Source organism: Oryctolagus cuniculus, chromosome 11 (genome assembly GCF_964237555.1).
Source record: "Oryctolagus cuniculus chromosome 11, mOryCun1.1, whole genome shotgun sequence".
Classification (NCBI taxonomy): domain Eukaryota; kingdom Metazoa; phylum Chordata; class Mammalia; order Lagomorpha; family Leporidae; genus Oryctolagus; species Oryctolagus cuniculus.
In genome coordinates, this window is record NC_091442.1 from 27,277,485 (window position 1) to 27,304,047 (window position 26,563).

At 52.8% G+C, this 26,563-nt stretch overlaps 1 protein-coding gene across 3 annotated transcripts; it reads right to left on the minus strand.

Annotated features, from left to right (window-relative positions):
* Window positions 1-1,774: 1,774 nt before the first annotated feature.
* FKBP1A (FKBP prolyl isomerase 1A) lies at window positions 1,775-23,300 on the minus strand. 3 transcript variants are annotated; one of them, XM_070051984.1, is made up of 5 exons: window positions 23,128-23,300; window positions 22,998-23,045; window positions 9,515-9,627; window positions 4,513-4,677; window positions 1,775-2,854 (listed from the first exon to the last, which is right to left on the minus strand). In XM_070051984.1, the coding sequence occupies exons 1-4, from the start codon at window positions 23,162-23,164 to the stop codon at window positions 4,549-4,551; spliced, it is 327 nt and encodes a 108-aa protein (XP_069908085.1). In that variant the 5' UTR covers window positions 23,165-23,300; the 3' UTR covers window positions 1,775-2,854; window positions 4,513-4,548. The 3 variants fall into 3 exon arrangements, with proteins under 3 accessions (XP_069908085.1, XP_069908087.1, XP_051700875.1); XM_070051986.1 differs by lacking the exons at window positions 22,998-23,045; window positions 23,128-23,300 and adding an exon at window positions 21,920-22,036; XM_051844915.2 differs by lacking the exons at window positions 22,998-23,045; window positions 23,128-23,300 and adding an exon at window positions 10,184-10,307.
* Window positions 23,301-26,563: the final 3,263 nt, after the last annotated feature.

Sequence of the window (26,563 nt, forward strand, 5' to 3'; positions counted from 1 at the left end):
CTTCACCTTCCCTGGCTCATATAGGCTCCTTGCCTCCTGGCCTGTTCCTGCATTTTCAAAGCTAACACCACAGAATCCCAAACATTTCCCTCTACCCCTGCCATGCCTCAGTCTCATACTCTGGTATGACTTCTTTTTTAATGATTTATTTGGAAGTTCAAATTACACAGAGTGAGGAGAGGCAGAGAGAGAGCCTTTCATCTACTGGTTCACTCCCCAATTGGTCACAACAGCTGGAGCTGCGCCTATCTAAGGCCAGGAGCTTCTTCCGGGTGACCCATGCGGGTGCAGGGAGGGGCCCAAGCGCTTGGGCCATCTTCTACTGCTTTCTGAGGCCGTATCAGAGAGCTGGATCGGAAGTGAAGCAGCCGGGACTTGAACTGGCACCCATATGGGATTGCCAGTATTCATAGGCTGTGTCCCAGAAGGAAGGCTTTACCCGCTACGCCACAGTGCCAGCCACAAGACTTCTTAGTACACCAGACTGCCTGCAATCCAGGGCAGTTCATCCCAGGGTCCTTAATTCCATCACAGCTGCCCAAGTTTTTTTTAAAAAGTTATTTGAGAGGTAAAGTAACAGAGATAGGGAGAGACAGAAAGATGTTCTACCCATTGGTTCATTCTCAAAAGATGGCCACAATAGCCCAAGCTAAGCTGATCAGGAGCCAGGAGCTTCTTCCAGGTCTCCCATGCTAAGTACAGGGGCCCAGCACTTAGGCCATCTTCAAACTGCTTTGCTAGGCCATGGCAGAGAGCTGAATCAGAAGAGGATCAGCCGGCACTTGAACCAGTGTCCATATGGGATTCTGGTGCCGCAGGCAGAGGCTTAGCCCATTACACCAGAGCACCGGCCTGTGCAAGTCCCTTTCCCACATATCACAACCCCAAGGACTTGGATGTGGGCATTCTGCAGGGCCAAGACTTTGCCTGTTACAGGTCCCACAGCCCACCCTGACCCAGAGCATTTCCCTGAACTTTGAGAACAGCTTCCCTGTGTGCGTGAGTGAAGACACCACACTGCCGGCTGAGCGCAAGAGGGTCACGGTGCAGAACTTCATTCAAGTTGCCTTCTAGAAAAGGCAGCATTATTCACGGCAGAAAACAAAAACAGATGGTGCAGTGCGGACTGAGAAAAGAACCTAGTAGGGTTTTCCCAGTGATGGTGCTGCCCTGTATTTTGATAGGGGTATGCTGATATACACGGGGGGTGGCGGTGATGTCAGCCACCTCCTCTGAAATGTGATGTAAAGGATGGCTTGTTGGACAGTAAGCTCTGTGACACATGGACATGGCAATGTTTCTCCTTCAAGCTCAGCAACAGTGGAGGAGGGGCAGCAGGGAAGCTACTGCAGCCACTGGGCAGGTGCACAGCAGGCTTCTGCACCCCAGAAGTCACTAAACAGCACCGATATAAACGCTCACCTTCCTTCTGGGACACAGTCGAGCCACAAGGAGCTCCTCTGTACCACGTGGTGACTCCTTCCTGGCAGTGCCTCCTGCTTCTTTGTAACCCTGGGAACCGCACAGCATTCCACTGTCACTGGATGGTAAGGAGAGGATGCTCCCAGCCCATTTCAGCCTCTTGCCCCTCATTCTCCCTCACCCCTAACCCCAGATAGAACAATGAGGAAGGCCATTAAAGCTATTCACTGCTGTGGGTCTTCGGCAAGACACAGCCTCAGACCCTGCGTTTCTACTGCTCACCAGTCCAACCTCAGCTCCCTACACCAAAATGTCGGGGCAGGGTTTGAAAGTGATCACCATGAGACAGAGCTGAGAAAAGCCAGCATAAAGCACTTTATTGCAATAATAAAACTTGAAACTCATGTGGTACTGGAGCGAAGTGGGGGCAGCAACAGTTTCTCTCACCAAATCACTACACAGGAGAGCAGAGGGGTGTGAAGGGGGTGGGAGGCAGAGCCGGGAAACCCGAGATCAGCGGAGACAGCCAAGCATCAAACACCAGGAGATGCTGAAGCTGCGATGACCAGCATCACTTTCAAGAGAACACTCAAGGATGTGTCGTGATGGCCGGGCTTTCGCTGGGTGATGGTCTACAAACAGCACCTTCAATTTAAACTTTCAATTAAAAGTTTCTTAAAATTTAGGAAGTGTTGGGAGTCTTGGATAGCTAGGAGATTATAAAAGTTCTGAAAATCCACTAGAAAAACCACAGGATGGAGGGGAAAAGAAAAAGCCAGGTCACAAAGAAGGCTTCAGTGGTCCCTGCTGGCCCAGGGACAGGTACCTGTAGTGTCCAGCGTTGCAGGAAAGTGATCTAGTTTCAGAGGCAGAGGGTTCCGGGGAGGCTGGGCTGGGGCTGTGGAGGCAAAGGCTCTCCCGTCCCCACTTCAGTCTGGGCAGGGCTGTTACTCTACCCGAGGACCTCTCAGCCCTCAGCAGCGTCTCACTTCTGCTGTGGCTTTGCAGTGCCGCAGCAAGACTGTTTAATACATAATAGATACAAATCTCATCCAAAAAATAAAAATAAAATAAAGATTCTTGCAAACCCCGTTCCCCAACACCAATTCCTGTTCTAAAGTGAACCCATCACTTGTGCTGTTAACACCTGACCACATCTTCACTGGAAACCTAGACCCAAGATGGAAACTGAATCTTCACCCCAAAACGAGAACAGAATAAATCGAGTCACTTGAGGTTTATGGCGTATGGTTTAGGTGATCACACATACAAGGGGAAGGGGAAGAGGAGTAGGGGTGTGAGAAGCAAAGCTGAGTGACAGAACACATTCAGTCGGGCAGATGTTTGTACAGAGGGCATCGTGGAACTGCAGGAAAAGCTCCGGATGGATTCATGTGCACGTGTCTGGAGCACCAGACCCTCCATGGCAGATCTGTTGGAGACAAAACATCCATGAGTTCTACAACTCTGTTCTTGGTGTGCCATGGTGACAGACCTACTAATGCCTGGATCCCCCACCCACATGAACGTGACTAGCTGGTTTAGGGTATAGAACAGGTACCAAGAGATTCTTAAAAGCTTAGTGGGTGACTCTGCAGTGTGGTCCAGACCGAGCACCCCAGCCCTACCTTGGTATCTGTTAGACCAAACAGGGAGAAGTTCTCACTATGTTCATTCACTCACCCTTCTAACTTTCTGGGTTCACTCTTGAACTTCAGGACCCCTGTGAGAAGCTAAGGTATTCTTTGCAGTGGGTGGGAGGGTTAGGTCAGTGAGAGGTGCAGCCTTTGTCTCTCCTGTCACTGCCCTATCAGGTTTATAGAAAAGCCTACTTACTACTCCCCTCTCTTTCTCTTTGTCTCCTGATCTCTCTCTCTTTTCCTTCTTTGCCCCTTCCCTCCAGTCTGTTGGGTTTCCCCCAATAAACTCTTTCCCTTAAGAAAAAAAGAAAGCCTACTCCCAAACCACGGTATCCTGAGACAATCCCCCCCCCCCCCCACCGCCCCGCACGTCCAAGTTCAAATGACCCACTTCTCAAAGAATAAGAAAGGGAGCCTCTGAGAAGTGCCACAGGTTCCCTCCTGGTAGGAAGGCCTGCCCTTCCTGGGTGCGAGGGGCTCAAGCCACTGAGAGAACAAAGGTAACAGAAAGCCATCACTAGACACAGCCAGGGCAGGACAAGGTCACCAGCAGCTCTGACTGCCATTTTCGAACCAAGTATTCCCACCCGGCCCATCTGTGGCCCCCGGTTCCAGGGGCAGGAGGAAGAGAAAGGCTGGGCCAGCTAGAAAGAGGACAATGACATCATGTGTCTATGCTTCTAGAGCCAACACCAAAAGCCATGGGGTCATTGAGCCACGGAGCTTGCTTTCCTAAGAAATGAGGGTAGAACAAGGAGTCAGGAAACAGGTTCCGGTTCTGGCTCGCCCCTTCCTGGATGTGACTGAGTGAGGCTTTCTCCCTGGGCCTGAGTCTCCCCACCTGTGACACAGACAGGAAGGCTGACTCAGGTGCCTGAGGTCCCTTCCAGGACTGTACGATCCAAGAGCATCCTCTGGCCTCATTTATCCAGTCACTAATAAGAAGCTGGCCTGCTGGCCTCAGGCGTCCTGGGCTTGCTCCCTGAGGCTAGTGGACCAAAATAGCAATGCCTCTCCTATCATCTGACAGGCAATGACCACAAACTGTATGGACGGGAGAGCTGCCCACACTAAGACAGAATGTTCATGTCAGAGATGCTTTTCTTACTAGCTTCTGGAAACAAGGGAGAGCAAACGCCTTGAGAGTCCTAGTTCCAAAGAATTAAAATGTTGGCACTAAAACTTTGGCCTGCTTCCACGGCCCCCAACTCACTTCTGAGGCTCTAAGCTGTGTATATGCAAAGATGCCGCTTCCACAGCACCATCTCCACGAGGTCTCCCTTTCCTCAGGTGACCACCACTACTCTGATGCATACACTCATAAACACTGAAGAGCGTGCGTGAGAAAAGTCCTGTGGCATGTCTCCTGTTCTCTGCTACTTGTTAAACAGTGGACATAACGCGGGAGGAGCTGAGGTGGTCACAGCCCTTCAGCATCAAGTTTCCTTACCCAAGAACAGGGAGCTAAGGGAGGAGGCCATTCCTGTCATTCCAGTTTTAGAAGCTCCACGTCGAAGACGAGAGTGGCGTGTGGTGGGATGATGCCCGGGTGCCCAGTGGCACCGTAGGCATAGTCTGGGGAGATGGTCAGTTTGGCTCTCTGACCCACACTCATCTGTGAAAAGAACAAGGGAAAAAGACTCAGATGGACACACACCCTAACTGTGTCTGTAAAAGCACAGCTGCTGAGCTGGGTGGCCAGGAGGGCACTGCCTAGGGCCTCCAGTAGCTGGCAAGCTCCACATCCCTGCATCACACTCCGAGGGACCAATGGCAGTACAAGCTCCTCGACTCCCACACCTGTATGTCAGGCCCTCAGCCTTCACACCCAGCTCTCACTGACACTGCTATCACTCCAGCAGACCCACCATCTGGCCCTTCAGTGGTCTGTCACCCCAGACTTCTTGTTAGGGAACACAGACGACATCCCTCAGAACCCACAGGGGATTGCTTCTAGGACCACCAAGATGCTGAAATCCAGATGCTCAGGTCTCCTGTATAAGATGGCATAGTGTGGGGCTGGTGCTGTGGCGTAGCAGTTAAAGCTGCTGCCTGCAGTGCTGTCATCCCATATGGGCGCTGGTTTGAGTACTGGCTGCTCCACTTCTGATCTAGCTCTCTGCTATGGCCTGGGAAAGCAGTGGAAGATGGCCCAAGTCCTTGGGCCCTGCACCCATGTGGGGGACCAGGAAGAAGCTCCTGGCTTTAGATCGGCACAGCTCTGGCTGTTGTGGCCAATTAGGGAATGAACCAGCGGATGGAAGACCTCTGCCTCTCTGCCTCTCCTTCTGTGTAACTCTGGCTTTCAAATAAATAAACCTTAAAAAAAAAAAAAAAAAAGGCATAGTGTTTACCTAGGCACCTGCCTACTGTGGGTCACCCCCAGATCATTCATAATCCCCAATACAGTGTAAATGCTGTGGATACAGCTGCTACACTGCATTGTTTAGGAAAGAGTGCCAAGAAGTCAGTCTGTGTGGAGCACCCTGTCCCCCCACCCAAGCAAATGTTTTCAATCCATAGTTGGTTGACTCCCTGGAAACAGAAGCTGCAGATACGGAGGGCTGTCTACACTTTGAGCAAAACTTCACATTAGGGGTAGGCATTATGGCACAGTGGGTTAAACTGCTAGTTGGATGCCTGCATCCCATACTGGAATGCTGGTTCGAGACCCAGCTCCTTTGCTTCTGATCCAGCTTCCAGATAGTGGGGCTGGGAAGCATCAGTGATGGTCCGAGTACTTGAGTCCCTGTTATCCACAACAGAGACCTGGATGGACTCCCCGGCTCCTGGATTCACCTTATGGATGTTGTGGGTAATGGGGAGTGAACGAGTAGATTGAAGTCCTCTTCCCCTCCTCCCTTCAAATAAAAACAATTTTTAAAAAACCAAAACATGCCGGCGCCGCGGCTCACTAGGCTAATCCTCCACCTTGCGGTGCCAGCACATCGGGTTCTAGTCCCGGTCGGGGTGCTGGATTCTGTCCCGGTTGCCCCTCTTCCAGGCCAGCTCTCTGCTGTGGCCAGGGAGTGCAGTGGAGGATGGCCCAAGTGCTTGGGCCCTGCACCCACATGGGAGACCAGGAGAAGCACCTGACTCCTGCCATCGGATCAGTGTGGTGCGCCCGCTGCAGCGCGCCGGCTGCGGTGGCCATTGGAGGGTGAACCAACGGCAAAAGGAAGACCTTTCTCTCTCTCTCTCACTGTCCACTCTGCCTGTCAAAACAAAAACAAAAACAACAACAACAAAAAACCCACCAAAACATGGCATTTAAAGAAAGCAATATTTGGGAGTTATTTTTCTGTACTTTCTGTATTTATACTCTTAGCAAAATACTTCAAAATATGTCATTACTTCAAGATTGAAGCCTTCAATGTCTTTTAAAAAAAAGATTTATTTATATTTACTTGAGAGGCAGAGTTAGAGAGAAACCCAGAGAGAGAGGTCTTCCACCCACTGGTTCATTCCCCAAATGGCCACAATAGGCAGAGCTGGGCTGATACAAAGCCAGGAGCCAGGAGCTTCCTCTGGGTCTCCCATATGGGTGCAGGGGCCCAAGCACTTGGGCCATCCTCCACTGCCTTCCTAGGCCATCAGCAGAGAGCTGCATCAGAAGTGGAGCAGCCAGAACTTGGACCTGTGCCCATATGGGATGTTGACACCACAGGTGGAGGCTTAACCTACTATGCCACCAGCCTCAACGTCCTTTTTTCTTTCTAAGATTTATTTATTTGAGAGGCAGAGTGATATAAAGATCATCTTCCACCTTGTTCACTCCAGCGATCAAGGCTGGGTCAGGCCAATGCTAGGAGCCTTGAAATCCATTCAAGTCTCCCATGTGGGAAGCAGCGGCACGAGTACTTAGACAATCTTCTGTTTTCCCGAGCCATTAACAAGGAGTTGGACTGGGAGTGGAACAGCTGGAAATCAAGCAGGCACTCCAATATGGGATGCCAAGATTGTAAGCAGTGGCTTAACCTGCTGTGCCAATGCTGGCCCAGAGCTCCTATCTGCTCAGAAAATATGTAATAGGTTATTGTTAACTACAGTTACACCACTGTGTGGGGGAACACTAGGAAGGAAAAGTTAGTTACTGATTTGATCAGTATACACTGTAAATGTATATTACAATGTCACTCTACACAATATATATATATACAATTTTTGTTAATACAAAAGTTTTAAATATTTAAAGAGATGGAACTAATTTAACATGGTTTATCTTCACACATTGAATGCATGTGTTCAGTTAAGACTGTACCCTATAAACATGTACAATAAAATAATAATTTTTAAAGATTGAGTTTTTGAGAGAAAATATATCATGTATATTATACTACTATCTATGCAAATATTTCTATGTGTTTCTACCTACTGCATAAACAGACAACATCCTTGGTAGGTCACAAATAATACCAGCAATTTCTATGAGGACAACAGTGTGGAGTGTGGAGAGTGATAAATGTGGAGTGAAAAATCTTCACTTAAATATATTTGTGTATTTTTTCAGTTTCTAATCCAACACACAAGTAAGTGCAGAGGTCTGTTTTCTGAACAGCAAGAGGCGGTCTGCTATGCTTGCATCCTTCCGCCTCGCTCTACGTTTAGTCTCCACGTGTGAACTCTGGGCTCTGTGGGGACTGAAGAGAAGCTGCAGGCTGTCGTGAGGTTCTGGTGCAGTTGAGACCCTTGCTTCTCACAGCCCCTCAGAAGCTGGGGCATGCCAGACCAGGACCGGCAGGTAGTCAACAGCGTCAGGCTTTGTCTAATGAAATCCAAAACGATCATATCCTTTCACTTCTACAATATTCTGCATACAGGTTAAATGGCCATCACAAAGGGAGTGTTTTCACAGCATATTCACTACATGGACTAGCCATTAGACTCTACTTGCTTTCAATGTGCTAACCTGGGAAGATGCCCAGAATACACTAATCAAATAGATTTTTTTAAAACCTATAAACAGGCAAAACCAAACAGCAGCCCAAGTAAAGGGAAAGGGCACAGGACAGTCTTCCCTTGCTGGGCTTTTCATTCACTTGCTGCAGACACTCAGTGGAGGAAAGTTCCCCTCACATGTGACAGGGCCATGACTGATCCCCAAAGCTCTGGGCCAAGTGGGAGTGCGGGCAACTGCCCTAACTCCAACACCTCTCGCCGAGCCTGCGACGTGAAGCAGGCTGCTAACGTTATCTCGATGGCAGCGACAGCACTCAGCCCACACAACACAGTACTGTTCAGCGCTGGAACAGTCGCAAAATATGGCTTATGGGGTGGACAATGGCTGGCGTGGGGAATGGGAGAGGAGGCAGGACAGAGCCGGCCAGGTGTCCCAGGGGACGTAAACCACACGGATCCTCTTCCTTGCAAATACCAGCCTCTGCCCCACCAGAACGGAAACCCAGGTGCCTGGGAAGATCTCTGAAAGCTAAGCGGCTTATTTGGAGAATACTCCATGACATTTACAGAGGAACTGGGGCCTGTGCATTCTGGGATGGGCGATGGACAGAAATCTTTCATCTTGGTAGAGTCCCATTTCTTCGTGGTGGGAGGGAAACAGACTGAAGAGCCCCCATGCAGGGTCTCAGGCCAAAGCATCCCTTTACCTGGGCAAAGCCAAGACAAATTCCTAAGCTGATGGGAGACAGAGCACATCTGAGATCTGGCGGCCCTGGGTCTCCTATTGTCTCCTGGGAGTTTTGTGAGAAGGAAGAGGTGAGGAAAAACAGAACCAAGACAAACAAAATGGCTTTGTGCCTGGGTCTGACCTCTCCCATATGGTCTGACACAATATGGTCAGTAGTGAGGCAAATTAAGGCGACCACAAGATGCCATTTTCCTCTTATCATGTTGCCCTGAGTCCAAAAGTTTACCAGGAGGGGCTGGAGGAAGACAGAATCTGAGTTCCTGTAGATGGCGACTGGGCGAGAGCTGTCAAGGTACAGTGCACACAAGCCCTTAAGTCACCCACCCCAGCAATTTCCAAAAACTCATCCAACAGCAACACCTGCACACAGGTCAAATAAAGTCCACCCCAGACGAACCTCTGCTCCTTGATAATACAGCAAAACACAAACATGACCCTGATGCCCACCAGTAGGGCACTGGCCAGATAAACCCAAGCCCACACATCCTACACCACTCTGCCCCTGTACTCCTCTTTTATGTGCTGGTACAGAAAGCATCCAAGAGACAGTAGTAGAAAGCAAAGTGGAAAACAACATGGACGGTGCATGTTAACACAGGGAAAATGAGAGTATGTGTTTGTACATGGGCTTCAAGAACGCCTACAATACACACAACAAACACTGTTAACAAGCATTACTTGTTAGGTTACCAGGCAGAGGGGGTGGGATGAAAATATGACTTAATTATACCTTTGATTTTTGAACTACCTATATGTTCAAAAATAATTTAAAAGGCAGATACTAGGAAACAAACCAAGAACGTACCTGGGCAACCCCTTCTTCCCAGCCTCGGATCACCTCCTGCTTGCCCAGCATAAACTTAAAGGGCTTGTTCCTGTCCCGGGAGGAATCGAATTTCTTTCCATCTTCAAGCATCCCTGTGAAAAAGGGCAGGTGTAACGTGAGTAACAAGGAGCGGCAGCGTTCCCCTCACAGCCCACAGAGCGTTCTGGGGCGTGGAGGATCTCCTGTGACTTCCTGGGCACCTAAGGAGCCAGCCGTGCGGATGTCCTTCCCCGACTGCGCTGAGCAGTGAGTGGGCCGGCAGAGGCAGGAGGTCTCTGTGGCTCTGGAGATGCGGAATATAAATGCCCCTGTCAGGATCTTGCAGCAACTTGCGGATTTCCTCGCAGGCTAACAATGTCAGCTCCCTTCTGCATCGCCCTACACTGAAAGTCACAGAGGGCAAGAAGCAACATTCCCGGTGACATGATGCCTAATCTGCAGCCCTGCCACTGCTCCGCTGCCGGCAGACTCCTCTGGGTTCGCTGGGCGAGTTCCCCCCCCCCACACACACACACTATTGCACCCCGGGCGCTCAGCCCCAGGGAGGGCTGCTGCCGAGGGTCTCACACCTACATCTGGGGCCCAAGGTCCAGCCTCGCTGGCAGATCTCGAGTTGTCCTCATCTTCCTGGGAAAAGTAAAAACCAACCTGGACTGAACTGTGAGTCCCATTTGTTTAAAGCTCATCTTCCCCCGACGAACTCATTCGGTCCTCTCCTCAGCACTGTCCCTCTCTCACAAACGAAGAGGCTGAAGCAGGGAGAAGTGGTCAGGCTGGAACGCCCACATTCCTTCCACCAGACCGGCTTCCCAGATGCCACACAAACACAGGTGCGCCCTCCAGTGAAAAGGGAAGCTGCAGGCAGAGCCCCGGAAGGCGAGAAAAGCGGGGTCATCCCAAGAAAATAGGGTCCGCCCTGGGACAGACGTCTGCAAGCCACTGTCAAAAACACCGCCCCCAGCACCGTCCCTCCAGAAGCCAGTGTCAGCCCATTGTGATAGCTGCCCAAGGCTCCCAAGAACTCTCGCTAGATCAGAGTGGCCTGGCCAGCCAGCTATGGACATGACAGGCACAAGGCACGCAGCCACCATGGCTGTAAGCCTCACTCAGGAGACACGTCAGAACAGCTTGTGTCATGGGGATCTGTGTGCATTTAGGGGAGGGGCGAAATCAGGACACAGTCCCCACCCGTCAAACAGCAGCAGCACTCATGAGCAGGAGGGGAAGCAGAGAGGAACCGACAGCGTTATCACAGCCACCAGACTGCGGACTTCAACAAAATAGGAAACGAGGGCGGGCGAGTGGGGGAGGGCAGCGTTGCTGTCCCAAGAAAGCAGGTGGGGAGACGGATGTCCTGGAATGGGCACCAACACCGACAGCCACTGAAGCCTGGAGTCGGGAGCTGAGGTCTAAGGAGGGGCAGGCGGGTGGGGGCTGTCCCTGCTCACAGCCAGTGCAGAACCAGGAGCAGTGATCGAGAACTGGGGAGCAGGCTCACCGTTAGCTCATTCCTTCACCAGAAAACAATTTAACACCTCATAACAGACATGACAAACGGCTGGCCGGGCTTGAAGAGTCCTCTGTAAATGAGTACCTGGGAGAAGAGAGGTCTCCTTGGCCACAATACCCGCTCTGCACACTCCCTTTAGCCTGCTGAACCCAACCCAACTGAGCTCAGAGTAGAGGGTGAGTGCAGGCAATGAACAGCTCGGATTCTCAGATCCCTTTGCCTGGCCAGGCCAGGAGCTTTTCCACATACCCTCCTGGGACTACTACTTGTAACAGAAATAAGGAAACCGACTCCAGGGCTCAGCAACCCACCAAGGTCAAAGCCAGTGAGTAGTGGGGCCTGGCTGTAGCAAAAGGCTTTATTTAGCCTAACAGGGCCTGTGAGCCACAAAGGAGACTGAAAACCAGAAGTAACCTCTTTCTGGTCTGCACTCTTGAACAGACCTCGAGCTGGGGCCCAGGCTTTCCTGAGCACTTGGTGGACAAGGCCAGCATGTGAGAGTGGTCCTGTCTACAAAGCCTGTCTGTACAAAACCCAGGTAAAACCAGCCTGGAGGGGCACCTAGAACTATGCTCTGATCCAGACTCTTGTCCTCTTCTAGTTGAACATCAACTCACTTTCCCAGAGCAGTAACAGCCAGGGCTAGGAAATGAACTGGAATCAATCTAAGTCGTTCCCCCATATTAGGGTTAGTATGGGGTGGCAACATGGCCCACTTTGGGCACTAAGACAAGACTTACGTAGTTCAGGCACTACTTCACCTATTGTGAAATTTACTCAAGTCTCCCAAGAAGTCTTGCCTGATAACAAAAAAAAGGCATTCAGGACGAAAGCTCCTGTCATTCCTTCCTGCTGATGCTGCTGTGTGAGGATGACTGCAGCTCTCTATGGCAGCTACTGTGTGACCTTGAGGTGGTCAGGCCAATGCTCTGAACCAGCCCCAATTATGTCCTGAAGTGAGGAAAGTCTGCTCTGAAGTGAAAACTATGGAGAGAGTAAAGATGCGCACTGGGGCCAGCACTGGGGCGCATCCCCTATCAGAGCTCTGGCTGAGTGCCACCTGCTCCACTTCTGATCAGCTCCCTGTGAGTGCGCCTGGGAAGGCAGCAGAAGCTAGAGCAAGTACTTGGGTCCCTGCCACCCATGTGGAAGACCAGGATGGCGTTCCCGGTTCTGGTTTTGGCCTTGCTCAGGGGAGGGTATTAGCAGATGGAAAGTATCTCTCTCTCTCACTCTGCCTTTCAAATACACAAGCCTTTAAAAAAACAAAACAAAACAAAACAAAACACCTCAGCGGTTACCAGAAGTTAGGGAGGGAGCGATGACTGCATGGAGCACAGCAGGTTTCCAAGGCAGTGAAAACCGTGGTGGACACATGTCATTAAGCACACAGCCATCCACAGCCAAGCGAACCTCAAGGTAGCTATGAACCCAGGTGATGATAACGTGTCAGTGGAAGGGAGTGCTTTTTAACTCGTTTCATCCTAGTGCAGGATCTTGATAAAGGGTGGAAGTCATGCACATGTGGGCCAGGGGATATATGGGAAATTTCACCTTTCAATTTCATTGAGAATCTAAAACTGATTAAAAAGTCTTATATAAAAAGTGTCCTTTGAGTAAAATCGAGTTTTTAATTGCTTGTACAGAATACTAACCCAAATGGTAAGCAGTAAACCTTTACTTAGTACAACCCAATGCAGTGCTGCTGTTAGGAAGAGTGACAAACAACCAAGACCACAAACAGCCACCACTGATCTGACAAGCAGACTTGTGCTTGATGTTGGGACCTAGTACACACACCCATTTTTAATTTTTTTTTATCTTTTTTTTTTTTTGACAGGCAGAGTTAGTGAGAGAGAGACAGAGACAGAGACAAAGGTCTTCCTTTTTCTGCTGGTTCACCCTCTAAATGGCCACTACGGCTGGTGCCGCGCTGATCCGAAGCCAGGAGCCAGGTGCTTCTCCTGGTATCCCATGCGGGTGCAGAGCCCAAGGACTTGGGCTATCCTCCACTGCACACTCCTGGGCCACAGCAGAGAGCTGGACTGGAAAAGGAGCAACCGGGACAGAATCTGGCACCCCAACCGGGACTAGAACCCAGGGTGCCAGCACCGCAGGTGGAGATTAGCCTAGTGAGTTGTGGCGCCGGCCGATTTTATTTCTTTATAAACAAAATTTGCAGGGCCAGTGCTGTGGTGCAGGAGATAAAGCCGTCATCTGCAGCACCGGCATCCCATATGGGCACCAATCTGAGTCCCGGCTGTTCCACTTCCGACCCAGCTCTCTGCTAATGTGCCACTCTGGTCATTGCAGCCATTTGGGGACTGAATCAGTGAATGGAAGATCTCTGTCTCTCCCACTCTCTCTGTGTGACTCTGCCTTTCAAATAAATAAATAAATCTTAAAAAACAACGTAGTATCAGGACAGCACATGACAAAGTGGGTGTCACACAACTGACATGAGCTCTAGGACAAGCCTTTGCTGGAAATGGAGTTTACGAGGGAGGAGTCACAGGCCACCCTGCACATGGCTGTGAGAGGGCTGGCTGAGGGGAAAGGATGCAGGAGGGGGAGTGGTGTGTGATAAGCAGGCAGGTGTGATGTTTAGTTTCACAGCCTAGGCTGCCCACATCCCCTACCACAGTGCCTGGTGTTGAGTCCCAGGACTGATCCACTGATCCTTATTTCAGATTCCAGCCAATGTGCACCCTGGGTGGTACAGGTTCAAGAAGTTGGGTTCTTGCCACCCATGTGGATTGAGTTCCTGGCTTCAGCTTGGCCCAACCCTGGTCCTTTGCAGGCATTCGGGAAGTGAACCAGCAGATGGGAACTTGTTCTGTCTCTGAAGTAAAATACATAATAAAAATTAGGGGAGAGGGGCTGGCTCTGTGGTGTATCGGGTAAAGCCATCTACAGTGCCGGCACCCCATATAGGCGCAAGTCCTGGCTGCTCCTCTTCCGATCCAGCTCTCTACTGTGGCCTGGAAAGCAGTGGAGATGGCCCACGTCCTTGGGCCCTCGCACCCACGTGGGAGACCCAGAAGAAGCTCCTGGCTTCGGATCAGCACAGCTCCGGCCATTGTGGCCAATTGGGGAATGAACCAGGGGACGGAAGACCTCTCTGTCTCTGCCTCTCCTTCTCTCTCTCTGTAACTCTGACTTTCAAATAAATAAATAAATCTTAGAAAAAAAAATTAGGGGAGAAAAAAGCAGCAGCGGCAAAAGCAGCAGGAATGAGTATACACATAGTTGTCTAGAATGGGAATTATACTGGTTGGCACTGAATGCAAAATGTAGAAGCTGTGATGTCAAAACGGGTAGTGAGGACTTCCACTTCTGGCCAAGACGGAAGAACAGGGATGGATTTGTCCTGGAAACAACCACAAAGCAACCAAACCAACCAACCCGCAATGAATAAATAACAACCAAGCACTAGGCACCCATGATGAAAGACAGCACCCCTGGGCGGTAGAGGGCAACATGGTGAGCCCTCTGATAGCTCTACCTTATGTCCTTGGGGTATTTCCCAAGACAGGGGAGTGGAACGAAGCTCCAGGCAGCTGGAGGGAGGACCGCAGGAAAGACCTGCAGAGTGCCTGCCTTGATCAGTCAAGACTGATCCGTGCACATGCTCTAGCAACTAAGTACTCAAGGCCAGGAAAAGAACCACTCCAGGGTTTGCAGGAACAGTGCCCAGGCTAGGAAGCTCACGGTTCATCAGGCACCTGGGCAGGGTGCTAGTGGGAAATAAGGAATCAGCCCTAAATTGAGCACTGCTCCAGAACCACAAAAGTCAGACTGTTTCTAAGTAACTTCTAAGAATCAAATATTAATTCAAAATGGATCACAGACCTAAACGCAAATGCTAAACCTACAAAATGTCCAGAAGAAAACATGGGGAAATCTTTGTAACCTTGGGTTAGGCAAAGATTTCTTAGATACAATGTCAAAAATCCACAAAATAACTGGAACTGCATCAATATTAAAAACTTCTGTACTTAAACACCACTTAGTGAATGAAAAGATAAGCCACAGATCAGGGGAAGATTTTTGCAAAGCATAGTATCTAATACAGGACTTCGCACAGGTTACATAAAAGGTATTCAACATTCCCATTCATCACAAAACGCACATTGAACCACCCGGAGAGACACCCAACCCTGGTGACTGGAGTGAAACCGAGACTGACCCTACCGGGCATTCCAGAGGAAGTGAAGGAGCTGGGGTTCTCATGCACCGCTGATGGGAAGAAAGGGAGGAAGCTTCCAGGAAACCTGGGTCGTTAAGCTACACACACCGCCCCTCTGACCCAGCCTCCTAGTCCTGAATATTTATCTAAGGGAAGTGACAGGCTATGTTGATACAAAGACTCACATGTTGATCTTCCAAGCACATTTATTTGTAATACTCCATAACTAGGAACCAACCCAAATCTCCACAACTGATACATCAATAAATAAGTTCTATCCTCACCCAGAAAACGATTCAGCAATAACTGAAGAAAGACGCTGGACAAGAGCACCCATTGGCTGACTCTCTGCACAGAACTTCAGACAAGCAGCGGCTGGGAGCAGAGGGCAGGAGGCAGAACTCCAAGGGGAGTCAACGTTCAAATCTGTGAAAGGTAGACCTGCGCATTTACTGGATGTCAGTCATGCCTCAGTAAAATGGAGGGCAGGAAACAGGTCAAATCCCAGCAGTGGCTCCAATTTTAACTCAGAGATCTCTGTGCCAGGACCTGGAGCCCTTGAACAGTGAAACCGCCTGCCGGGTTGGTGCCATCATTTCCTAGAGAAAGCACGATCCTCAGAGAGGAGGCAGCTGAGGTCCCAGGGCAGCCCTGACAGCTGACATTCCTGACGCTCGGAGGGCTCCTGGCAGAGACAGGCCCGGCACTGCCTGCTGTTTGCAGCCAGACTACACCTCATGACCGAGAAACTGCCACAGAGCTCCACATGCTTTTTTTCTTAAATAAATAATTATCTATTATTTAATTTGAAAGGCAAAGCAAGAGAAACAGACACAGAGATCTTTGATCCACTGGGTCACTCCCTAAATGGCCATAACAGCTGGGCTCAGCCAGGCCAAAACCGGGAGCCAGCAACTGTCTGGGTCTCCCACGTGGGTGGCAGGGGCCCAAGCAGTTGGGCCCTCTTCCGTTGCTTTCCCAGGCATGTTAGCAGTGAGCTGGATTGGAAGTGGAGCAGCCAGGACTCAAACCAGCACTCCCTAGGCGTTATAAGTGGCGGCTTAACCAGCTACATCACAACACCCGCCTCTAACCCTGCATTCTTGATTTCAAGTATGAATTCTTGGCTCTCTGAACTGAATGCAGACTTGCAGTCAGTTCTGTGTCGCCATGGCACTGGCCTCAGCCCTTGGTACTTGCAATACCGCCACTCATGAGCACTTCTGGACCTGCTTCATTGGCATGATTTTTAGGAACCAGCAGGAAAGCACAAGGCTTCCATTATTTACAGCTTCCTCCCTACGTGGTAAAAAGCATCTCAGAGGTAATCCCACAATGGCCACCTCGAGTCTCGGTACCTTTAAGTTACTAATCAGTGAGGACACTGTAGGAATTGGGGGTTTCCGGCCTAAGAAAGGAACGAAAGCTATGGCTCACCGGCAGAGGCTGTTGCTGTCACTTTGGCCTGGGTCTCCTTCTGACTGCTGAGCTGGTCTTTGGGGGAGACTCATATTCACAGCCTGGGAGGAGCAGCAGGGCTTAAAACAGATAGGGGGCATGGGGAGAGCCTCCAGTGTGTCAGCGCCACGGCAGCCCACTCCTTCCTGCTGCGTAGCTGAGCTTGTTCTTGTTGAGAAAACTGGCGGAGGCAGGCTCGGGCAGCAGCTGTTGGGCAGACAAGTGCCCTAGACTGCTGCTGGTGCTTGGTCCAAGCCACAGAACATAAAAAAAATGGTGAAGACCCAAAACTAGGAATCAGATATTCATAGGGTTATTATTTCACTAATAACCCGACAGACATGGAGTTGCTTCCAGTGCACTCTGGGTTAAGGGGAGACAGCGCAGGAGGCAGATGACGGCTTCAGTGCCACAGCGAAAGCTCCGATTCACTGTGACCACAATGCGGTTTCACCGCTGCGCATGAATCTGCAGGTCTTCACAGGCAGCGTCTTGTAGGAACCAAAAGACGCAAAGTTTAAGATTAAAAAACCAAAGACCTAAACCAAGTGACCCCAAGCCTCCCAGGTGGGAGAGGGAGGAAAGGACTTCTACTTTCAGCACAGAGATAAAGAGAAAGGGAGAGACAGGGGCCGGCGCCGTGGCTCACTTGGTTAACCCTCCACCTGCGGCGCTGGCATCCCATATGGGTGCCGGATTCTGTCCCGGTTGCTCCTCTTCCAGGCCAGCTCTCTGCTGTGCCCGGGAGTGCAGTGGAGGATGGCCCAGGTCCTTGGGCCCCTGCACACTCATGGGAGACCAGGAAGAAGCACCTGGCTCCTGGCTTCGGATCGGCGCAGTGCCGGCCGTGGCGGCCATTTGGGGAGTGAACCAACAGAAGGAAGACCTTTCTCTCTGTCTCTCACTGTCTATAACTCTACCTGTCAAATTAAAAAAAAAAAAAAAAAAGGGAGAGACAGAGATTTTTCATCTGGTTCACCCCCCACCCCCAACGGCCACTGGCTGGGGCTGCACCAGATGGAAGCCAGGAACTTCTTGCCAGTCTTGGCAGGGGCCCAAGCACTTGGGTCATCTTCCACTCTTTCCCAGGCACATTAGCAGGGAGCTGGATTGGCGTGGCCAGTGCTGGCTATTTGGAAAGGCTCAATAAAGGCAAGTCACTAAAAGACACTGCCAGAGAAAAATGACCTGACGAGGGCACCACCGTATGCCTGCAGAAAGGATCGGAAAATCTGGGAAGGTTGCTATTTGGATGACCTCACAATACTCCTTGCTCTACGTTTAAAAAAGACAAAGTTTTTCCAAAGAACTACAATAGGAAACTCCACCAACAGAGCCATGCTCAAAGACACTGCCCTTTTGCAAGTGATTTCTATTTGAGTCTAAAACAAAACATCTGGAGAAACCACAGCACTTTTGTCATTAACATACCAATCACCCACTTGTTCCAATCATGATGGGCAGGAGGATTCTACACTTAGGTAAGTAAAAGGTGTTAACAAAAGCCTCACGCCTACAGTGCCCCCCTCCCCTCCCCTCTGGGTGTCTGCGGCTGCATTCCAATGGGTTCCTTAAGAGAGTTGTCTGTGACAGCTTGGTCAGGAGACCAAAAGGACAGGGATGAGAGTTCTCCCTGTCTCTCCATGTGATTCCTCCGTGTGTGTGTTCCCCATCCACCGCCCTCACCAGACACCAGACCAAGGGCGTGGCCTGATTTGGGACTGTGAATCTCCAACTGTGAGCGGAAGTAAGCCTCTTCCTTTTCCAGTGAGCTCCTCTCAGATATCGGAGTTACAGCAACAGAAAGCTGACTACTGCACTACCCGAACAGGCAACCAGTGCCCCCTGCCACATTTCCAGGGATCACAAATGCAGTGCAAGCTCATTTCCCATCTGTAGTTTGGAAATGCGTCTAAATTTGGCTAAATTCCTTTAGGGCCTATGACAAGTGTGTATTCTCAGAGGGAGGGCCCAAAATGGGAAGACCCCACGTGATTCCAACAGCAATACAAAGAACATAGACCAGAACAAACCCTTGTAGCCCTGTCTCTCCATCTTCCACTCTCATCATACTATCACACTGCCACCTGACGTCCCGGGGAGGGGAAGAGGGGACACTGTAACTGGTCAGCTGGCAGCGGAGCAGTAGGCCTTTCCTGTGGAGTACAGGGCGCACAGGCCTGAGCTCTGGCCCTCCGCCGTCTCCTTGCTTCAGTCTTGCTCTCCTAGTCTAAACCTGTCACTACAGCCAGATGGGCAGTCTCCAAACAGAAGTCAGACCCTAAGACTTCGCTGCTTAGATCCTCCTGTGGCCCCCATCTCATTCAGAAAAGTAGCCAACGTCCTTTAAATTAGCCCAGGAGATGTGTAAGAGCTGCCCCACCCCAGTCTCACCTGGTTACTCTCACTTCTCCACTCCAAAAAGGTTGCTTCCTGTGTTCTGCATTCACACCAGGGACACTGCCACCCCAGGGCCTTTGTACCTGCTGTTCCCACTACCTAAACTCTCTTGCTCACTCCCTTACCTACTGCAGCTTTGCTCAACTGCCCCTTTCTCATTGATGTCTATTTAAAATGGCAGCCTTCAGTGCTTACTGGCTAACATACATCTTTGCTTTGAGCACCAACACCCTTGCCCCACCAGTCCACACAGCAGCCGCAACAGAGGGGGTTAAAAATCCACATCAGCTCAAGACCTGTAATGGCTGCCGCCTGACTCAAAGGAAACCACGGACAAGCACCACCGTCCCCTCATCGCCTGCCACGTCCACCTCACACGGCCCACTCTGACCACAGCAGTCTTCCTGCACGTGCCGGCTCCCCCCTCCGCCGCACGGTGTCCTCGGAGTGCAAGCAGGGCCTGTCCCAGCCACCCTCTCTAAAAGCAGCTCGCCTGTCGTCCCCTTGCCCACGCTGCTGCACTCTCTCCCAAGACCCAACGTGGCACGTGGTCATGCTGGTCTCCTTGCCAAGCGCGGAGCCCTGCCACAGCAGGCCTGTCTGCCTAGCTCACTGGCCATGTCCCTAGTCCCCAGGAAACTGTCAGGAGGGAAAAGGGTCACAGACTACCCCACAGGGTGGCGGCACCCATCAAGGGAGGCCATCTCAGCCCCTCTTCCCCAGATGTGACATCACCAACCCAGACACAGCCAGCAGGGGAGCGGAGGAAACAGAATAGGCCCAAGTGGGGACAGCGGCTAAGGAAAAGCCGCCACAGCTGCCTGGGAGGCTCATGGCCCTCCTGGGACCAAGATGAGGGGATAAGGGGCACTTGGCTTTTTTCAGCCAATCCAGGGCGCTATGGATGTCTCGAGCCAGATCCCAAGGACAAGCTATCCAGCTACTGTCAGGAGGACTAACAAAGAATTCCTTCGATCCACCTGAGGTCCTTCTCACCATGCAGGCACGTGGCCTGTGATGTGAGTAAAAGAACTCAAACCCAGCTGGGCAAGCTCGACCACAGTGACGCAGCTCCTGGAGGCAGGGAGGGGCGTGGGAACCCACTGGGCGCTGCTTCCACCTCCTCCCTCCCACGGCAAGGCCTGCCATGCTCCTGGGACGGCTTCGTTGGTGCGGGCACAACGTTCACCTCCCCGCAGGCACCGCGAGGAGGAGGAGGTGCCGGTGTCCCTCAGAGGCGAGGCCTTCCTTGTGCCGGGCACTGCTGAGAGGCCACAGAAGGCAGCAGAGGGCCAGCAGAGCCGGGCTATCTCTGGCGGCCCAGCCTGCTAGTGGCACTGAAAACCGCCACGTGGTAAAAGTGAGCCCGTGCTAGGCATCTCGGGGGTGGCTGAGGGGAGATTTGGCCCACCCTGCTTCCACGGCTTTCTCTGGACCTGCCCCTGAATCCGCTGTAGTGGACACCTGGCCAGGTGACTGGATCCAGAGCGCTCACCTGACCCAAACCTGCATCTAGCAGATGCTCTGAGCCAGCAACCTAAGGGACACCCTCACACGGAGCCCAGGAAGCCGCGACAGGGAAGGGCGGGGCCGGGGATGCAGGGAACTTCCACTATCCACCAGCTAAGGGAAGCAAAAAAAATGCAAACTGGAACAGACGCCTGAGGCAGCCAGGTAGAGGAAGGAGAGGAAACCCAGGGCCATCATGGGAATTCCTTCTCCTTTCCTGGGGCCTCCTGCTTTTGAAGACACCTCCATCCCCCAGCCCTGCCTCTTGATGACAAGTCTCCTTGTGCGCATGTTCCCTCCAGATGGAGTCTGTTCCCAGTAACTTAAAAGGCTTAACTGCTACAGATGAGATCTCACAGCACCTACCCACCCCTCCACGCCCCCACAGGCCTCAAACAGGTTCTTCCCCGCAGGCTGGAGGCAAAGACCCCGTGGGAACAAAGGTGCCCTCCCGCCCTCCCGGCAGCTGGAGAACCATCCACTCTGAACAGGAGGCAGAGCTGGTTTCTCACTAAGGCATCTTTGTAGAGCTTATCAAAATGAAATAATAAAGCAAGCTTCTGTGCTAATGTACACCAGGGTCCTGCTGCTGTTCTGGGAACACGTGGGTGGGTGCCACCCGCGAGAAAAACACAGACTTGAAGAGGCACTGGGAGCCCTGATGGTGTTCCAGTCCCACCGCCATCTGTGCTCACAGGCGAAGGCTCCAGACACGCTGGGCGGGACGCTTGACCAAGCGCGGGCACTGTGAAATGTGGACCTACTTCCATGCTGCTGTCTGGCCCTGCCAGCAGCCCCAGAACATGGACGAGGCAAGGGCTGGGGTACAGACTGCGGTCCCAGTGACGGGACTTAGAAACTGGGATTGGCGAGGGGTGCCCCAGGCACCTCTCCACCCTGTAAGCCCGTCGTCACCCCAGTCAGATGCAGGGACAGAATGAAGTACTCACTCACTGCAAATAAAAGGCGACAGCTCCTCCTCTCCCCCCACTCATCACAATCGACCAAACCAAAGCCAAGGGTGTTCCCCAGCTAGACCTCCCAGCACCAGACTCAGGTGCCACAAAGACAGCTACTTCCATGTCAGGATCACTTTGCAGTTTCTTTCAGAGACCTGAGTCTGCTCCCTGCAGTCCCCCTCCCGCGGCAGCCTTTCCAAGGCCCCAGTGCACTCCTTCCACCTCCTGCTCCCAGTTCTACCCACGGGGACTGGGACGGGCCAGACACAAAGGGGCACAGGCAGGGGGCTGTGAGCTGCGGGCTGCCTTTTGTCCCTTCCCAATGAGAAGTCCTTTCCCTCAAGAGCCGCTCCCCCTACCTCCCCCAAGATCTGAGAGGCCGAGCGGTCCCGGAGCGCCTTGGTCAGAACCCACCAGTCTGCTGGCCTGAAGGAGAAGGGGCGGGCAGGGGGCAGGAGAAGAACCGGAGGAAAGAGGAGGAACTGAGGAAGGGGGGGGGGGGGAGTATTCAGATCAACAACTGCGCGACACCAATCGCTCCCCTCCTCCCCCAGCCAACAGCCATGGAGTCTGCGCCAGCTCGGCCCCCTCCACCCCCCCACCACCCAAGAGGTCCTTGTAAGGGCATGGAGTAAAAAGATGGTCTCAAGACACACAATTCTGATGTCTGAATCCCGGCTGGGGTCTCCCAGTCCCCCCTGGCTTACACAGCTCTGCAGTGCCCGCCCTGAGCCTCCAGGTTCCTTATCTTTAAAATGGGGATGAGAAAATCACGACTCGCGGAAGGGCGGAACAGCTTTTCACGAGCCTGAGCCACCACTGCCACTGAGGCTCGGATTTGTAAATGGCTCGAAAGGAAGAGGAACAAAACCGTGCACATCTGTCTCCCCCAAGGCCAGGCTGAGCCGAAGAAATGACCTGGGAAGTGGGACGTGCACTCCCTGCCCGCGAAGTTCTCGGAGGTGAGGGGCAGCTCTGTAGACTCGGAATTACCTCGTCCCTCTTGGCTCCACTGAAGCGAGCGCCGGAAGCGGGGGGTAGCACAGAAATGCTACACATCCCTCCCAACGGGCCCTGGCCAGGACTCTGCCCAGTCCAGATCGTGTGACCTTGGGCAAATGACTTCCCTCGCCAAGCCTCAGTTTCCTCCTGTGTGCAGTGTGCATAATGGCTGCACCTAAGGCACAGGACTGCTTCAAATGCGCAAGGCAGAGCCTAGCCCGCAGCCAAGGCTCCCCACCGCCGGCTCGGACCCTCCCGGGTTCGGCAGGCCCGAGGCTGCCCCTCCGGGGAGCAGCCACCGCCCAGGCCTCTGCCTCGGGCCACGCGGGCCTCCCTGCCGCCACGCCCCAGGTCCCCAGGCCGCGCCGGCGGGCCGCACACAGACTAGAGGGTGTGCGGCCGGAGCTCCCCACCCCGCGGGCCCTCCAGACTCACCGGTGTAGTGCACCACGCAGGTCTGGCCGCGCTTCGGGAAGGTGCGCCCTGAGAAGACAGACACACAGACCGGCACGGTGAGCGGATGCGCGCGGCGGAGGCACCCCGGCCCACCGACGCCGCTACTCACCGTCTCCGGGGGAGATGGTCTCCACCTGCACTCCCATGGCGGCAGCGGACGCTGGGCGGGCGGCGAGGCGGGCAGCGTGGACCGAGAGCAGACCTGGCAGCGGTTCCGCGGCTCTGCTCGGCCCTCCGCGCGTCGCCTGCGCACGCGCGCGCCCCCGCACGCCCCGCCCTGCGTGCGCGGCCCACGCGGCGCGCACGTCCCGGAAGCCCCGGCCTTTGGGCAGGGGGACCGGAAGCCCGGAAGCCCGGAAGCCCCGAGGCCTCCGGATGCAGCCGTGTCTGGTGGACTGCCTGCCTCCCCCGTCCCGGTCCGCCTTTGTGCGTTTAGTCTGGCAGGCTCTGCTGCACCGAGTTTGCGGCTGTGCGAGGTGGGGGTAGTGATAGGGGGTCCTCCAGTTACGCGCCTTGAGCGCCCAGTTACTCATCCGGTGAAGAGGTGAGTTGGGAGGGGTCCGCGCACAGGTGGCGGCGTGGCCGCGTTCCTTGCACGGTCAAGGGCCCCGGTGTTTACACTGCCTGGAGTGAAGCCTGACCTCTTTGCCCCGGTTTCATTGAGCGCATGTGTTCCTCTTGAACACCTACTGGATGCCGTTGGAGCTCAAAGAACAATACCCCCCAACATGGCTTTATTTTGGGGCGTCCTAAACGCTTCTAAAGGAAACGCTTGGGTTGCATCTGCCCACCCAAGATTGGGAGAGGCTCTCCGGATTCCCCTTATCTGCATGAGTATCAGACGGCGAGGGAACAATTATTAGCTCCGGAAAGAAGAAAGTAACCACACCTGGCGGCTTCCCTTACCAAGCAACCTCTGTCCCCTGGGTTCATTCAAGGAGACTCTTTCTACCAGCTGCTCTCTCCCCAGATGTCTCTCCCGCCCCAGTCATTCATAGTTCTTCAAAATTACCTACACTCCCCGTTCTCCCTCTCCCCTACCGAAACCGGGTGGATAGCTCCATGAAGTTGGGGTCCTGAGTGGGCCATCGCACTCCTGTGATTTTTTTCTCCTATGCGGACTTCCCCCCCTTTTGCACAGTAGTTCTGGTGTGTTTCCTCCTACTTAATCTCTGTCGGTGTATTGCAGTGAAGCTTGAGAGCTGGAGGGGAACTCTCCCTCCACCCCTACAGTGCCATGCCCTGTGCTAGGTTACACGAGTGACACAGATTCAGAACCTACTCCCAGTGTGGGCGAGGCAATCAGATGGCCTCGCAGATCACTGGTCTTAGAGACAGTGACAGATGGGGTCATCCTAGGGAGGCTGTGGAGTGGACATGCTTGGCTTAGCCTACAGTGTGGTGAAATACTTCCTGGAATTAGCCAGGTTTAGCCAAATTCTGAAGGCATTGACCAGCTGAGGGTGTGTGTGTTGGGGTTGGGAGAGTGAAAGAGATAGCACAGGTAGAGGCACAGTCCAGGACTTAGGGGGCAGATGTGGACAGTCCTCCTGGGATCTCCCTCTATGCTCCTGTATTCAGGATTTTTTTTTTTTTTTTTTTTGACAGGCAGAGTGGACAGCGAGAGAGAGAGACAGAGAGAAAGGTCTTCCTTTTGCCGTTGGCTCACCCTCCAATGGCCGCCGCGGCCAGCGCGCTGCGGCTGGCGCACCGCGCTGATCCGATGGCAGGAGCCAGGAGCCAGGTGCTTTTCCTGGTCTCCCATGGGGTGCAGGGCCCAAGCACCTGGGCCATCCTCCACTGCACTCCCTGGCCACAGCAGAGGGCTGGCCTGGAAGAGGGGCAACCGGGACAGAATCCGGCACCCCGACCGGGACTAGAACCCGGTGTGCCGGCGCCGCTAGGCGGAGGATTAGCCTAGTGAGCCGCGGCGCCGGCCCCTGTATTCAGGATTTTAAACACGACCCTAAAGTTCTTTGACAGTCTTCCTCTGCTCTCTGTCCCCTTCCCTAATTTCAGTGAACTAGTGAGTGCTTTGGCATTTTTAAAATTTTTACTGGAATAGACCCCATATAACAGAAACCAAACAGCGATGGTTGAAATGAGGCAGTCGCTGTTTCTCGTAACATCTGGAAGCAGAAGGTTCAATGCAGATAGAAATTCAGTCTGTCCGGGGCCCAAGCTGCTTCCACTTGTTCCTCTCCTTCCTGGGACCCTACTCAGGTGTGCATGGTCCAGGATGGTCCTCCAACGTGTTGCATCCCAACTGATATCGGAGATTACGACCTAAAATCTATATGAAAATGTGGCCCCTTAAAGTTCCCCAGAAGTGCCATCCAGGGTGCCACATGTTACCAGAATTTGGGGTGCCATACGATATCACCATACGCTTATTAATAAATCTCCAATATTAATAAGCTCCAGAGGTTTTTTTTTTTTTTTTTTTTTTTGGACAGGCAGAGTGGACAGAGAGAGAGAGAGAGACACAGAGAGAAAGGTCTTCCTTTGCCGTTGGTTCACCCTCCAATGGCCACCACGCTCCGGAAGGTGCACCGCGCTGATCCGAAGCCAGGAGCCAGGTGCTTCTCCTGGTCTCCCATGAGGGTGCAGGGCCCAAGCACTTGGGCCATAGCAGAGAGCTGGCCTGGAAGAGGAGCAACCGGGACAGAACCGGCGACCCGACTGGGACTAGAACCCGTGTGCCGGTGCCGCAGGCAGAGGATTAGCCTATTGAGCTGTGATGCCGGCCTCCAGAGGGTTCTTGCTTAATGCTTAGAGAATTCTAAGTACTAGCATAAAAACAAGGCAGCATGGTACATTTTAAGCTTTTATTCAGTGAGAGAAATCATAGGAGAGTGAGAACTTTATCAGAGAGAGAGAGGTAAATTTGGGTTCATACCGAGCACCAGGGACCAGCCACACGGAGGAGCATCTAGGCCAGGAAGCCTAGGGCGGGTGGCCCTGGGGGCGCAGGGCTACAGACAGCTACCTCCTGGAAAGAGGCCAGAGAATAGAAGAGACACACCGTGTCCCAGGCTTTTAACCCACTTCCAAAGGGGAGTGGTTAATTAACTTGATTGGCCGGTGGGCACTCAGGTGTGGCCAGGTAGGGGCGTGAGCTCACACAGGGGCGTGGCGAAGGCATGGCCTTCCAGCTCACACAGCTAACCGATTTTAACCTGTATGCCTGCCTGCTTCAAGGATGGGTGGGGAGGGAGGGGAGAGGAGTGGACGGTGAGGACCACATCCCCTTTCCTGGAAGAGCGTGACCTAGAAGTTGCTTCCTGCCCGCTTACCTCCCTGATTACAGCCACACGGAGCTGCATGTCATCTTCGTTCTGGGCAGACTCGTGCCCCGCTGAAAACCAGGGGTTCTGTGCCTGCAGAAGGGAAGCGTGGACACTGAGTTACAGTGGGAAGGGGAGCCCCACAGTTGCCAGGGCGCTGCGTCCCACCACTGAGAGAAAGTCAGACTATGGAGTAGACGGGTGGTGGAGAAAGTGAGGAACGGCAGGAGGAGCTCCCTGCAGCCCAGCGGGCTGAGG

What these genes read in the sequence shown, in the direction of transcription:
- FKBP1A (XM_070051984.1), bottom strand. Translation starts at nt 23,164, where the DNA reads ATGGGAGTGCAGGTGGAGACCATCTCCCCCGGAGACG. An exon ending in GACCATCTCCCCCGGAGACG is followed by an intron (nt 23,046 to 23,127) that starts GTGAGTAGCGGC and finishes CTGTCTTCTCAG; the next exon opens with GGCGCACCTTCCCGAAGCGC. An exon ending in GGGAAGAAGGGGTTGCCCAG is followed by an intron (nt 4,678 to 9,514) that starts GTACGTTCTTGG and finishes TTCTTTTCACAG; the next exon opens with ATGAGTGTGGGTCAGAGAGC.